This window comes from Spermophilus citellus (genome assembly GCF_964194105.1).
Source record: "Spermophilus citellus genome assembly, chromosome: 10".
Classification (NCBI taxonomy): Eukaryota; Metazoa; Chordata; class Mammalia; order Rodentia; family Sciuridae; genus Spermophilus; species Spermophilus citellus.
Window position 1 is genome coordinate 32,026,140 of NC_138197.1, and position 13,686 is coordinate 32,039,825.

Sequence of the window (13,686 nt, forward strand, 5' to 3'; positions counted from 1 at the left end):
TTATTCCGAGACAGGGTCTTGATAAATTGCTGGAGGTTGTTGTGATCCTCCCGTCTTAGTCTTCCCAGTTGCTGGGATTACAGGCAGGTGCCACCATACTCAGCTCTTTTTCTCCTTCCTTTCTTTCACCAGGGATTGAATCCTGGGGCACTTTACCATTGAGCTATATCCCCAGCCTTTTTTATTTTTTAGACAGAGTATTGCTAAATCGCTTAGGGCCTTGATAAGTTGCTGACACTGGTGATCCTCCTGATCAGCCCCTCAAGTTGCTGGAATTATAGGCATACACCACTGAGCTTGGCTCTTTTTTTTTTTTTTTTTTTGGTGCTGGGGATTGAACCCAGGGCCTTGTGCATGCAAGGAAAGCACTCTATCAACTGAGTTATATACCCAGCCCTGAGCCTGACTCTTTAAACAAATCTGAAAGAATCCAAGTTATTGCCAGGCAGGACAGTGCACACCTGTAATCCTAGCAACTTGGGAGGCTGAGGCAGGAGGATTGAAAGTTGAAGGTCAGCCTGGGGAATTTAGCAACACCTTGTCTTAAAAATAAAAATTAAAAAGGATTAAGGATGTAGTTCAGTGGAAAAGTGCATCTGGATTCCATCCCCAATACTACAATCAAACAAGCAAACAGACAAACAACAACAACAAAAACTCAAGTTATTTAAAAGTATTGTTAGTGATTCAACTTGGGGACAAAAATTTAATAACTTTCTTTAATAACTATTTAGAGTTTGGAAGGTGAGCTGTTAAAAAAGCTGCTGCATTTACAACTCTGTGGGAAAATTAGGACTTTCTTCTTTTGTACAATCAAAACAAAATGCAGAAATATATTATTATTATTCCTGACGTGGTTTTTGTTTTGTTTTGTTTTCAGCCCTGCAGATGAACCCATGACCTTGGGGGTATTAGGCAAGTGCTTCCCACTGAGCTAAATCTTGAACCACCAATATATTGTTATTCTTAACGCTAATTGTAAATTGTTATTATCGTGTTCCTAAGGTAAATATTTTAAACATGATCTTATTAAATATTTTTGTTAATTAAATACCACTTTTGATTTATTTGACACTCCAAAGTGTCTCATAAATTTTTATTTGTAAAAGGTTTTATTCAGCTTCCCAGTGGTATAAAAATGAAAAGGAAAATGTAAGTAGAGATTAATAAGTATATATTCTGTAATCCTTGGACAAATGAAAGGCATCTTTGATTTGTTTCAGGTAAAGAATGTGGTTGGTACTATAAAGTAGAGAATTTATGGGATGGGATGTAGCTTTGTGATGGAGCATGTACTTTGTACCCTTGAGGTTCTGGGTTTGATCTCCAGCACAGCAAAAAGCCAAAACTAAAACCAAAAGGCAATACGAAAACAAAAACAAACAGACAATACAATTAGAAATAGAGAGTTTCACAGTGTCTTTCTGCATCAGCGATTTTAATGTGGGTTCTTAGTGGTGATCTACTGGTCAGATTACTATGTTTTACTGCTCTCTGGATTCTGGCCTACTGAAATCTAGGCTCAGACATCCTCCCCAATCTCTTTCTTGATCCAGTCCACATAACTGAGTAGTTTGGTGTAGAAGCCATATCCTTTACTGCATCCGATGCCCCAGGATACGATGCCTGTAGCCACCCAGCGATCGCTGTTGGGGTCCCTCACTGCAAAAACACCTCCGCTGTCCCCCTGGCAGGCATCCTGCTTTAGAGATGGGTCCCCCGTACAGAACATGTTTTGGGAAAACACATCGTTACTCTGTTTTTCCCGGAGCCACCTCTCACAGGCCTTTCGATCAGCTACAGGTAAGCGGACAAACCTGAGGTCGTTAGCAATCCTCTCCTCTGTTATCCCAAAGCCACTGACATAGCCCATGAGACCTTTATCATAGAAGGTCTCATTGTCAGGGAGGCAGATGGGGAGGATGTTGGGGCCCAGGGTGACACTGTTTTCAAGCTCCAGCAGGGCAATGTCCCCCTCAAAACTGTGGGACTCGTCCTGACGATAGTCTGGGTGGACGATGACCCTGTGGACAGGGTGATTTCCCAATTTCTGGATCTCCTCCACATTGGTGTGGCCCAGGAACACATCCTTGGTGACATTTTCCTGTGCGTTGTGGTCCTTGGGGAAGAGAGTGTGGGCAGCTGTGAGGATCCAGCGGTCCCCCAGCAGGGCCCCGCCCCCTCGCCCGTAGATGACGGTGTACGCCTGCCAGGGGAAGTTGCCCAGCTGCGCTTTTTGCCCTCCAATGATGCGCTGCTTCTGTTGCACAGGGTTGACGGGCTTCCCACACACTAGAGAAGAGAGACAGGAGGACAAGACCAGTCAGCCCGGGGCCTGCCCCCGCCTCCCTCCTGTGGCCAGTCAGTTCCCCTCCTCCCTTCTGTTTGATTCTTGCCCATTTTCTTTCTCCTCTCTTCCTACGCCCTGTTCTTGGACCTCTTGTGGGCAGTTTCTCCTCTTCTTGTTTATTTCTTCCTGGGATTTCTCTTATATTTATTCCCTGATTTCCCATCGGTGAAAATGCTAGCGCATCAGGACTGGGTCCAGTTCTCTGTGCCTCTCTTATTTTCTCCTAGTACATTCCTCCTCGTCTCTGTATTATTCTCCTTTGCCCTTACTCCTCATCTCTGGTTTTTTACTTCCAGCTAAAGTATCTCTCTCCTCACTCGGGTCTCCTTTCTCTGTGCCATGCTTCTTCTGGGGTCGGGCAGGGCTGCTTTAGATATCAAGGATGGCCCCAGAGGGTTTCCACGCACCTGGCAAACACCGAGGGATTTTCTCTCCTTCCTGTTCATTCTTCCAGATGCCCTGGGCTGTGCAGGTGTACAACCCTGAGGGTGGGAAGGGTAAGAAAGCCAGGTTGCAGAAGCCAGTGAGCACTGACTATGTTGTTATAGGGAGATGGGAGATAAGGAACCAACACAGATGAGGATGAAAGTTAAACTGTTCAAATATATAAGGATAAAATATCGAAAATGTTAAGAGGCTCTTACATATATTTTTGTTTTAAGGTCAAGTGGAAAAAAATTAGAGTACTTAACTACATGTCTAATGTGAGGCCTATTTGTGCAAGTAGTCATAAAACCAAAGAAATATATCCAAATCTTATTGGTGAGGCTTTTTTTTTTTTTTTTTTTTTTTTGGTACTGGGGATTGAATCCAGGGGTACTTAACCACTGAGCTACGTCCCCATCCTTTTGTATTTTTTACTTGAAGACAGGGTTTCACTAAGTTGCTTAGGACCTTGCTAAATTGCTAAGGCTGGCCTCTAACTTATCCTGCCTCAGCCTCTGGAATTACAGGCATGTGCCACCATGCCCAGTTAGTGACACATCTTGGTAGTGGGATTGCACATAATTATGGTAGCTACTTTTTTTTTTTTTTTTTTTGGTTCTGGAATTGAACTCAGGGGCACTCAAATACTAAGTCACAACCCTAGCCCTATTTTGCATTTTATTTAGAGACAGGGTATCACTGAATTGCTTAGCACCTCGATTTGCTGAAGCTGGCTTTGAACTCATGATCCTCCTGCCTCAGCTTCACTAGCTACTGGGATTACAGGTGTGTGCCACTTGCCCAGCATTAGCTACTTTTTTTGCTTGTTGACAATGTACCATGCTTTTGGCTAAGCATTTTGTCTGCATTATCTCATTTATGTGCCACCAGTGATACTTTCAGGTACATATTATCTTCAATTTATACAGATGTGGAAACTGAGTTTAAATAATTTGCACAAGGTCAAAATATTCTTTTATTTATTTATTGGTATTGGGGATAGAACCTAGGAATGATTTACCACAGAGCTGCATCTCTAACCCTTTTAATATTTTATTTTGAAACATGGTTTCACTAAGTTGTTTAGGGTCTCATTAAATTGTTGAGGCTTGCCTTAAACTTGTGATCCTCCTATTTCAGCCTCTGAAGTCTCTGGGATCGATCATAGAAGTACACCACTATGCTTAGCAGGATCACAGAATTTCTAAGCACCAGAACTAACATGAATAGGGAGAGATGTCTGACTCCAAAGCCCATCTCTTAATGCATATCATACATAACCTAGCTTTTTTTTCTTTTTTTTTTACAGTGCTGGGGATGAAACTCAGGGCCCCTCATATTTTTTTTTTAATACCAACGATTGAACATGGGGGCACTCGACCACTGAGCCACATCCCCAGCCCTATTTTGTATTTTATTTAGAGACAGAGTCTCACTGAGTTGCTTAGTGCCTCACTTTGGCTGATGCTGGCTTTGAACTTGCAATCGTCTTGTCTCAGCCTCCCGAGCTGCTGGGATTATAGGCGTGCACCACTTCGTCCAGCTCCTTCACACATGTAGGCAAGTGCTTTACCATTGAGCTATACCTCCAACCTTGATTTTTTTTTAAGTTTTCAAGATACCCATAGTTGATTTTGAGAGTCATTAAGTAAACCTAAATGAAAAATATCACAATATTCACCCTGGATGGGAAGAATGGAGGGGCAAGTCTCACTGAAAATGTAGTGGTGGTGATGGTAATGGTGGTCACAGTGGTGATGATGATGGTAATGGTAGTGTTGGTGGTGATGGTGGAATTGGTATTGACAATGGTGGTATTGGTAATGGTACTGGTGGTGTTGGTGGTGTTGATGACGGGAGTATTGGTATGGTGATGGTGATGGTGGTGTGTGTATTGGTTTTCGTAGTGATGGTAATAATGATGATTGTGGCAATGATGTTGCTGGTAATAATGGTGATGGTGGTGATTGTGGTTTTGGCATTGGTAGTGATGGTATGGATACCCTTGGTGCTGGTAATGGTGGTGATGGTAATGATGTTGGTGGCGATGGTGGTGGTGGTGATGTTATTGTTGGTAAGGATGGTATTGGTATTGTTAGCAATAATGGTTATGGTGGTGTCTGTGCTAGTGTTGGTGCTGTTGGTGGTGATGATAGTGTTGTTACAAGTAGTGATAGTGACTGTGGTGATGATAGTAGTGGTGGTGAAAAGGAAACGACAGTTTATGAGGTTCAAATCTTTCTCTTTGCATCAGCTCAGGTACCACCTTCTTAAAAACTAATAGACTTTTCGGGGCTGGGGATGTGGCTCAAGGTAGCAGGCTCGCCTGGCATGCACGTGGCCTGGGTTCGATCCTCAGCACCACATACAAGCAAAGACGTTGTGTCCGCCGAAAACTAAAAAATAAACATTAAAGAAAAAAATTCTCTCTCTCTCTCTCTCTCTCTCTCATAGACTTTTCGGATTGTAATTTCAGGAGAAGCCAGTGTCCTGGGAAGATATGTTAGCATACATTCCCTGGGATTCCACAGGAAGATATCTCAGACATCCCAAGAAGATGTAAAGGAGAGAGGACTGTCATTGGCCTCAGTTCCTACCTCGTGCGTTCTCGTTGCTGCCAGGTCTGGTCTGCATCTTATAATATGGCTCATGGCAGTAGTACTGGATTTGGGCCTCATAGGTGTTCACCCCACTTTTGGTGATGTAATTGAAGTCCCCATTAGACAGGCTTCGGGGCTGCCCACAATCCTTGACTAGGGGAGAACACAAGATTGTGTGAGAACTGAGAATGACTGCCCTGGAGCTTCAGCAGGGGGAATGTAAGTTGTCTGCCTGCAGAACAGAGTGAGAAACTTAGATAAATACAGTCAGTGAGGAGGGCACTTGCAAAGGACAGGAGTTGGATGGGGTGAAATTTGGTTCTGGTAGAGGCCATTGATCTTGAGGAGATGGGGCTGAGTGGTTCCTAAGATGGGCCATAAGCTTCAAAGAGCAAGTCACGGGGAGGGGCTCTTGGAGAGAGCTTAGCCTGTACCCTCTCTTTCCTTCTCAGCTCAGGTCCCCAAAGCTGGGAGGTCCCCAATGGAAGACACACCCCTGAATTGTGACTTACTCTTGCACGTGGGCATGGCACGATGCCATGTGCCATCATCCTGGCAGACAGCTGTGAAGGACAGCAGTGCCTGGTTCCCCTGTTTGAGCAAAGGTGAGAGGTGCTGTTAGTACCAGGAGACAGGCAGCTGTCCTTCCCCACAAGGAGCAGTAGGGAGTTTCAAGTCGGCTTTTGAGCTCTCAGACCTGGGCTCCCCCACTAGGGCCCATCATGGCCTCCTGCCTTCTTCAAAACTACTACTTTTCAGACTGTAATTTCTCACTAGCCAGACCTCTCAGTCCAGAGCCACAGATGGTATACCGACTCACAAAGCAGAAAGTTGGACCTAATAAGCTTCCCTCCAGACTCTTGCCTGTTCTCACTAAACCCTACGATTTAAAATTTCAAAACAAGAAAACAAACAATAAAACCCACAAGTCAGGATGAGTTTTTGTATTGAAAGAAAAAAACTTCGCCTTAGAGTAAATCAATGCTTCTCTCTCCCTGGAATTCCCTGTATCACATTTTCTTTCCCAGATTATAGTATTTCTTTCCTTTCTTTGATCACTGGGAATTGAATCTACTATTGAGCTACATTTCCAGCTCTTTTTAAATTTTTTTTTATTTTTTAGTTGTTGATGTACTTTTATTTTATTTGCTTATTTATATGTGGTGCTAGGAATTGAACCCAGTGCCTCACATGTATGAGGCCAGCACTCTACCACTGAGCTATAACTCCAGCATATATATATATATATATATATATATATATATATAATTAATTATATATAATTATATATTTATATATATATATATAAATAATTATATATAATTGTTGATGGGCCTTTATTTTATTTCTTTATATGCGGTGCTGAGAATTGAACCCAGTGCTTCACACATGCAAGGTAAGCACTCTACCACTGAGCCACAACCCGAGCCCCTCTAGCACTTTTTAATTTTTATTTATTTTGATATTGGGGATTGAACCTGGGGGCACTTAACCACTGAACTTACCTCCCCAGTCCTTTTTTAAATTTTTAAATTTTGATACAGGGTGTTGTTGAGTTGCTGAGAGTCTTGTTAAGTTGCTAAGGCTGGCCTTAAACTTGTGATCCTCCTGCCTTAGCCTCCTGATTTGTTGGGATTACAGGTGTGGGCCACTATGCCCAGCCAGTTTTAGATTTCATTTCATTTCATTTATTATTATTTTGGGTACCAGGAATTGAACCCAGGATTGCTTAACCACTTAGCTACATCCTCAGCCCTTTTTATTTTTCATTTTGAAACAGTCTTGCTAAGTCGCTAAGGGCCTTGCTAAGTTGCTGAGGCTGGCTTTGAACCTGCAATCCTCCTGCTTCAGCCTCCTGAGTCACTGAGATTACTGGCACCACCATTCCTTGCCAATTGTTTATTTTTAAAAAGTAACACAAGTTTTTGTGATAATGGCCCATCGACAAAACCATATTCTATCTTGAGTCTGCAAAGCTGAGGACAGGTCAGTGGGCCTGGGATGAAACCATCAATATGCAGAAAAGAGCTCTGGAGCAGGAGTAGGAGATTTGGGTCCCAATCCCTACTGTACCAAATCATTACGTGATGCTAAATAAGTCACCACATCTCTACCCTGCTTTTTCTGCCAAGAGTTATCGGACTAGATCACTGGTCCTTAAACTTGTCTGCTTATTAGATCACCTTGGGTGGATTTAAATAATCCTAATAACCAGGGTGCACTATAGACTCATGGAATCAAGAGTCTCTTGTGGGGGACCCAACATTGGTATTTTAAAAACTCTCTTGAGTGCAGTCAAGTGTGAGAGCTGGTAGATCAGGTGACTCTCCAGCTCAAAGCTTGATGATTCCAGTTGTGTGTGAGTCTAGGGCTGCTGTGGACCTACCCGTTGGAATCCTCCTGAGACGCTGGATTGGCTTTCTCTCCTCAGCCTGAGGCTCTTACCTCCACGAGCTGGTAGCCTTGTTTGCAAGTGGCGATGAAGTAGTCGCGGAACTGGTACTGAGGCTGCAGTTTTTGGATGATGGTGAACTCATCCAGGGGCTTGGGCTGGGGACACTTGATAACTGTTGAGGAGACCAGTGGCATGGTTATTTTAGAGCCACTTGATTTTCTTTCTCCCCACTCTCTCTCCCCATTGCTGGCCAGCAAGGGAGGTCCCCGTGAAGCTTATTTTCATTTTTTGTTTATTTATTTATTTGGTGCTTGTGTTGGAACCCAGGGCTTTCTGCATGCTAAGCATAAGCTCTACACTGAACTCTGGCTGCAGTCTAGGAAGCTTACTGTCAGTGGTATAGTGCAGCTTCCAGCCCCTGCTGTCCCCCGACTCATCCGTGAAGAACAGCAGATCCACGGCATTGCTGCTGGTGTCAAGGTCAGGAGGTCTTTGGTTCCCACAGAACTCGCCCAAGTTCTTTCCATTAGCATAGATCTGATGGGGGAGGAGGGAGGGTTATCTCTCCAGCTAGGACATTTTTTAGACAGGGATGCCTGGGTGTGAGCCTGGTGACCAGGGAGGTGGTGGTGGTGGAATCTTGCCTTGTGTATATTTTCAGCTGAAGGTCACTTCCAGATTTGTGGGAACCTACCCAGCCTTTGTAAGGTGCTGGTCATCCCTCCCTCTTTGCCAGAGGATCCAGGAGCATAATGGGACAAGAAGAGCCAAGTGGATATGGGGAGAGGAAGGGGTCTTTCAATGGGGTAGGGAGCTGTACCTGGAGCTGGTCATAGGGACAGTGCACTTGCTGGTGGTCGTCAATTTCAAAAGGCTCCAGGAACTTGATGTGAAGGGTGAGGCCCCGTTCTACCCGGATGCTGTAGTTGCAGCGCAGCTCAGGGGGGTAGGGCCGGGGGTACTCCAGGCTAGAGATGTAGCCGGATGGCTCTGTGTACAGCCCACTGCTGCACTCGGCTGTGAGATCAGAGCCAGAAGGGGTCACCAGGGTCTCTTGGGGTGGAGCAAGCTCCTGCTCTGTCCCTGTCTCCCTGTCTCCCTCCCGTGCCCACCTCAGTTTACCTTGGCAGGAATGCCCATCCTTCTGAAGCTCATAGCCTGGATGGCAGGAACAGAAGTAGCCGCCAATGTAGTTGTGACATAGGTGCTGGCACTGGGGCTGGGAGACCTCCTCTGCTGAGTTGTGCTGGGAAGCACATTCATCGAGGTCTGGAAGAGATTCCAGAAAGAAGAGTTGAATTTCTGCTGGGAGACCTCTGCAGTGGCTTTGGTCTTAGAGAGGTCAGTCACCAGGGGCCTAGAGATATAGTCAGTTTCTGACCACCTGGACCTCCAGGTCTTTCTAATGCTTTATAGGAATTGCCCAATAGGAACAGAGCCCAGGTTGACAGGCCTCTTTTGAATAAAGCTCTCTTGAAGGAAGAACAAGGAAAGCCAGGCTTTTGGCTCCTTGGAATTCAAGATTCCTTTTTTCTATCCCCCATTCAACGTGGCTGAGGCCAGAATCAAGGACTCCCTCAGGCCACTCACCCACAGCGTGATAGTAGGCCAGGAAGCCCTTGTAGAACATGATGGTCCCATTCTCCTCATTGGAAAAGTCTGTGTGGAAAGTCAGCAGCATCTTGGTCCCTTGGGACAAAAATTCTTTCTTCCCTGGGGGGTTGCCCAGTGCAGACCCCAGCTGCCCACAGAACCTCCCCAGATCTTTCTTATCAGCGGAGACCTGGTGGAGGAAGGACATGGGGTAGGAAGAAGCCCTGTGGAGGAATTGCTTCCCATGTGACAGGTTGGGGAAAGTCCTCCTCTCTCGCCCCAGAGAGAACCATGCCCCACAATGGCTCCAGCTGGTCACTGCTTGCTGGGCTCTGGCTGCTGCAATGTCCCAGGTGACTGATGTTCATGTATCTGCCTGAGTCTCTCTGTGACTAACTCTTTGCATGTCCTCTTGTGCCTACTACCTCACTTCTCCTGTTTTATGCTCCCCCAGTGGATTGCAGGTCTCTCTTCATTCCCACCACTTCCTGTGCCCTTCTTCCACTGGAATCCTGGTCACCTCTGCCCAGCCTTTATCATTCCCTCATTCCTAGAGCCTAAACTGGTCTTTACTTTCTGTCTTCTTATTTCACCTCATCTTATTCAGGCCATTCACACCCTCTGGATATACCCAGTTGAATACAAGCTCCTGGGGCTCACCAGCCTTAGCTGATTTTCCAACCTCTCAAAGGCAGGAGACGTGCCTCACTGTCACTGCCACCAACCCTTCCCTCCCTTGCAGTCTTGCCAAGTCCTCTGTACTAGGAAGAGGCACCATTTTCATGTTTTTCTCTCATATCCTTCAGGCTGTCACCTGGAAATGGTAGTTAGAGGAAATTCACGGGCTTTGCTTGAATCCGGAATCTTATTTTTGCTGGAAATAGAAAGACAGGACTGGGAAGGAAACCCCCTTGGTTACAGAGATGAGGGAACTGAGTCCACCATCCTTGCTGAAGGCTGTACTCATACACACATTTCTTTTTCTCACGTTGATGAGGCAGGCAGCCATGGAGATATCCTCCATGAGAAGGGAAGCTGAGACATGGCTGTTTCCCAAAGACTACTAGCTAGTCGGCAGATTGGAGGTTTGTCTGACTCTTGTAGACTGAACCTCCTGAGAATGGGGCTGTGGCTCTGAGGACTTTACCACCTGTGGGTACCCCATCTACAGAATCACCTGGTTTGCAGAACTCCACTTGGCACCTGCTCTTACAGGGCTGGGGTGGTGTTGGGGGTGGGCATGCTGTCCAGGGTGGTTAAGGCACAAGCCTGAGCATCCAGAAGGGGCTAGGACCTTCCCCCCTCTGCCCTCCCAATCTGACTCCTACCTTGACATAGTCATAGAAACAGCCTTCAGAAGGCTCCACGTCAAAATGCCAGAAGACGAGTTTCACTCTGTATCCCTTGGGGACTGTGATCACAGTGGTTGTCTCAAAGTTGTTGGGGTAAGGCTTGGGGTACAGAGGGGAAGTAACTTCCCCAAAAAGCTTCTGAGGGATGGGGGTGGAGACTCCTGCCCTGCAGAACAGGGCTGACACCAAGAGGAAGAAGAGCCACCTGCCAAAAAGGAAAAGGGTGTCTGTGGAGGTGGAGGGGTGCAGCACCCTTGCTATTTAGGCATTGGCTGGGGTGGGGGACAGGATGGCCATATTTCTCTGCCTTATCCCCTCTGTCCATTTCTAGACCTAATAGAGATGCTCTTGGTGGGGTGGGTGGGGCAGGGGCCCTGGCCTTGGTAGCTGTTGCATCCCTCCCAGGGCAGTGTCCAGTCCAGAGGTCACCACATTCTCATCGTGCTCCCTCCCCAGCCTTCTCCCCTGCCCTGCCCCCTCCATCCCCTTCTCTTCCCGGAATAAGGCTGGCTTGGGACCAGTCAATTGAGGGTGTGAGTTTCCAAACATGGCTCTCTTAAAGGACTCCCAAAGGTTCAGCAAAGGCCTCTGGGAGAAACCCTTCATGGAGTCTGAGAAACACACATGGGGGATCCTCCTCCTGGGAAGATCTCAATGATCCCAGAAACAAAAGAAGGGGAAGATCATATTGGCTTACAAACGTAAGGACTCCTCTGGTCCTCTGGAGGAGGGATAAGGGTATGTGTTCATGTGTGTACATGCATGTGTGCATTGGGATAGATGAGGTATACAAGTGGGGAAGGGTGTTTCTGTCTCCCTGAATAAATCTGGATACAGGCTTGCCTCCTATGCCCAAGCTTCTCCCTCCCAACTTGGTGCCCATTAGCCTTACTCACATTTCTCAAGGCCCGTTTGTGTTTGGGTCCTCAGCTCTCCTGACAGCGTCTTGATGCACTGTGTGTTGAGGGAGACAGCAGTTGTGCAGAGGAGGGAAGGGGGAGGGAATGATTGGGAGGTGGAGGGGGGACCATTCCCGGAGGAATGTTGTAGGGAATGAACTATTTGCATAATCAAAAAAAAAAAAAATCTGAGTTTCCACTTTGTTTGGTTTTGGTTTTGAAATCCCTGGTAGTGGCGCCACCTGCTGGTATATTTGGGGAAGAGCTGTGGAGGGAGGTGGATCTGAATTTTTAAGGATCAGGAAGACTTTGGTTGGAACTTCAGACACTTCAGTTTCTAAATCTGATCAATATTTCTTCAAAGACTTTCCTAGGAGCTTCTGCTGTATTTTCAAAATTCCTATTGAACAGGCAATCAGGGAATCACAGACTGTTGGGGACTCCTTTTTGGGGGCTGCCTCTTTGCTTCCTTCCTTTCTTCCTTCCTTCCTTTTCTTTTTTCAAGACTGGGGATTGAATCCAAGGCCTTATGCATACTAGGCAAGTGCTTTATCACTAAGCTACAACCTCAGTCCCTTTTTAAAATCTTATTTTGAGACAGGGTCTCGCTAATTTGATCAGACTGGTCTGGAACGTACAATCCTCCTGCCTCAGCCTCCTGAGTAGCTGGGATTACAGATGCATCACCAAAAAGTCTGTTCTTTTCTATTGACCCTGTTCTTCCTGTCCTTATTCACCCATCAGCCCTTGTCCAGGAGCACCCAGGGTTAAATGCCTGGAATGAAGTGACAGGAACAGTGGTGTAGGGGAGGGCCTGTAGGAGTGGCCAGAGGGAAATGGGTTTGGTTGTGTTGGGGCCCTGGCCTCTTTTACTCATGAATGACACTTAGGTGGAGAAGGAGGGTTATTATATCAGGTGACCCTAAAGCAGTATTAAGTGGTGAAATCCTCCCTCCCACCTCCACTCTGCCTACCTGTTCAAAATAACCATTACTTACATGTTTTTGGTATGCCTTTGCCATATACCAAGAATAGAAGAAAAAGCCAGATGAAGATTGTGCCTGCATTTATTTAAGATATTATTATATTGTTCATTCCTTTTAGGACTTGGTTCTAGAGGAAATAAATTTCTTTCTTTTTCTTTTCTTTTCTTTTTTTTTTTTTTTTTTTGGTACTGGGATTGAACCCAGGGGCACTTTATCACTGAGTTACATCCCCAGCCCTTTTAATTTTTTACTCTGAGACAGGGTCTCATTAAGTTGCTGAGGCTGGCCTTGAACTTATGATCCTCTTGCCTCAGCTTCCCCAGTCTCTAAGATTACAAGCATATGTCACTGTGCTCCACAAAAAAAGTTTCTTTCTTAAAATAATGGTAGGTTTGCTATGTTTATATCTCTATAATTCATCATCCATATCTATTTCTCTAGATTTGGATCATCCTCAGCATCTTTAGTTATAGTTTTATATGTATAGATTTGGAGCTAGACATAGACCTAAATCTACATTTAGAGATATAAATAGATACAGATCTAGACATTCCCACATGAATATAGATATCTATTTTTGCCATGGTAGGGAGAAACTCATATCATTTTTAATAAAAAACTAAAAAAATAAGTAAAATGAAATAAACAAAAATGACACATGCTCCCTAAATAAAAAAAAAAAAAAACAATTAGCCAATACAGAATGGGGGAGAAATGAACAGCCAAAATCATATCACCCAAAACACCTCTGATTATTTATTTATTTATTTTTTTTAAAGAGAGAGTGAGAGAGGAGAGAGAGAGAGAGAGAGAGAGAATTTTTAATATTTATTTTTTAGTTCTCGGCGGACACAACATCTTTGTTTGTATGTGGTGCTGAGGATCGAACCTGGGCCGCACGCATGCCAGGCGAGCGCGCTACCGCTTGAGCCACATCCCCAGCCCCTTTTTTTTCTTTTTCTGTTTAATATTTTGAGTTTTTTTTTCTCCCAGTATTGGGGATTGAGCCTGAGGTGCTTATCCTCCTATCTCAGACTCTCCAGTAGTTTGGATTAAAGGCATAGGACTCCATGCCCACCTGAGAA

General features: G+C 45.2%; 1 protein-coding gene across 1 annotated transcript; it reads right to left on the bottom strand.

Moving 5' to 3' along the window:
• Positions 1-1,419: 1,419 nt before the first annotated feature.
• C1R (complement C1r) lies at positions 1,420-11,746 on the bottom strand. Its single transcript, XM_081310377.1, has 11 exons — positions 11,613-11,746; positions 10,693-10,921; positions 9,362-9,554; positions 8,894-9,040; positions 8,592-8,788; positions 8,161-8,308; positions 7,822-7,943; positions 5,889-5,967; positions 5,374-5,529; positions 2,758-2,832; positions 1,420-2,292 (listed from the first exon to the last, which is right to left on the bottom strand). Coding segments are annotated over exons 1-11 (2,118 nt in total). The 5' UTR covers positions 11,615-11,746; the 3' UTR covers positions 1,420-1,522.
• Positions 11,747-13,686: the final 1,940 nt, after the last annotated feature.

Coding starts and splice junctions, on each gene's coding strand:
- C1R (XM_081310377.1), bottom strand. Junction 5,530..5,888: donor TGCCATGCCCACGTGCAAGA/GTAAGTCACAAT, acceptor GTTCTCCCCTAG/TCAAGGATTGTGGGCAGCCC. Junction 2,833..5,373: donor CAGCAACGAGAACGCACGAG/GTAGGAACTGAG, acceptor TCCCACCCTCAG/GGTTGTACACCTGCACAGCC.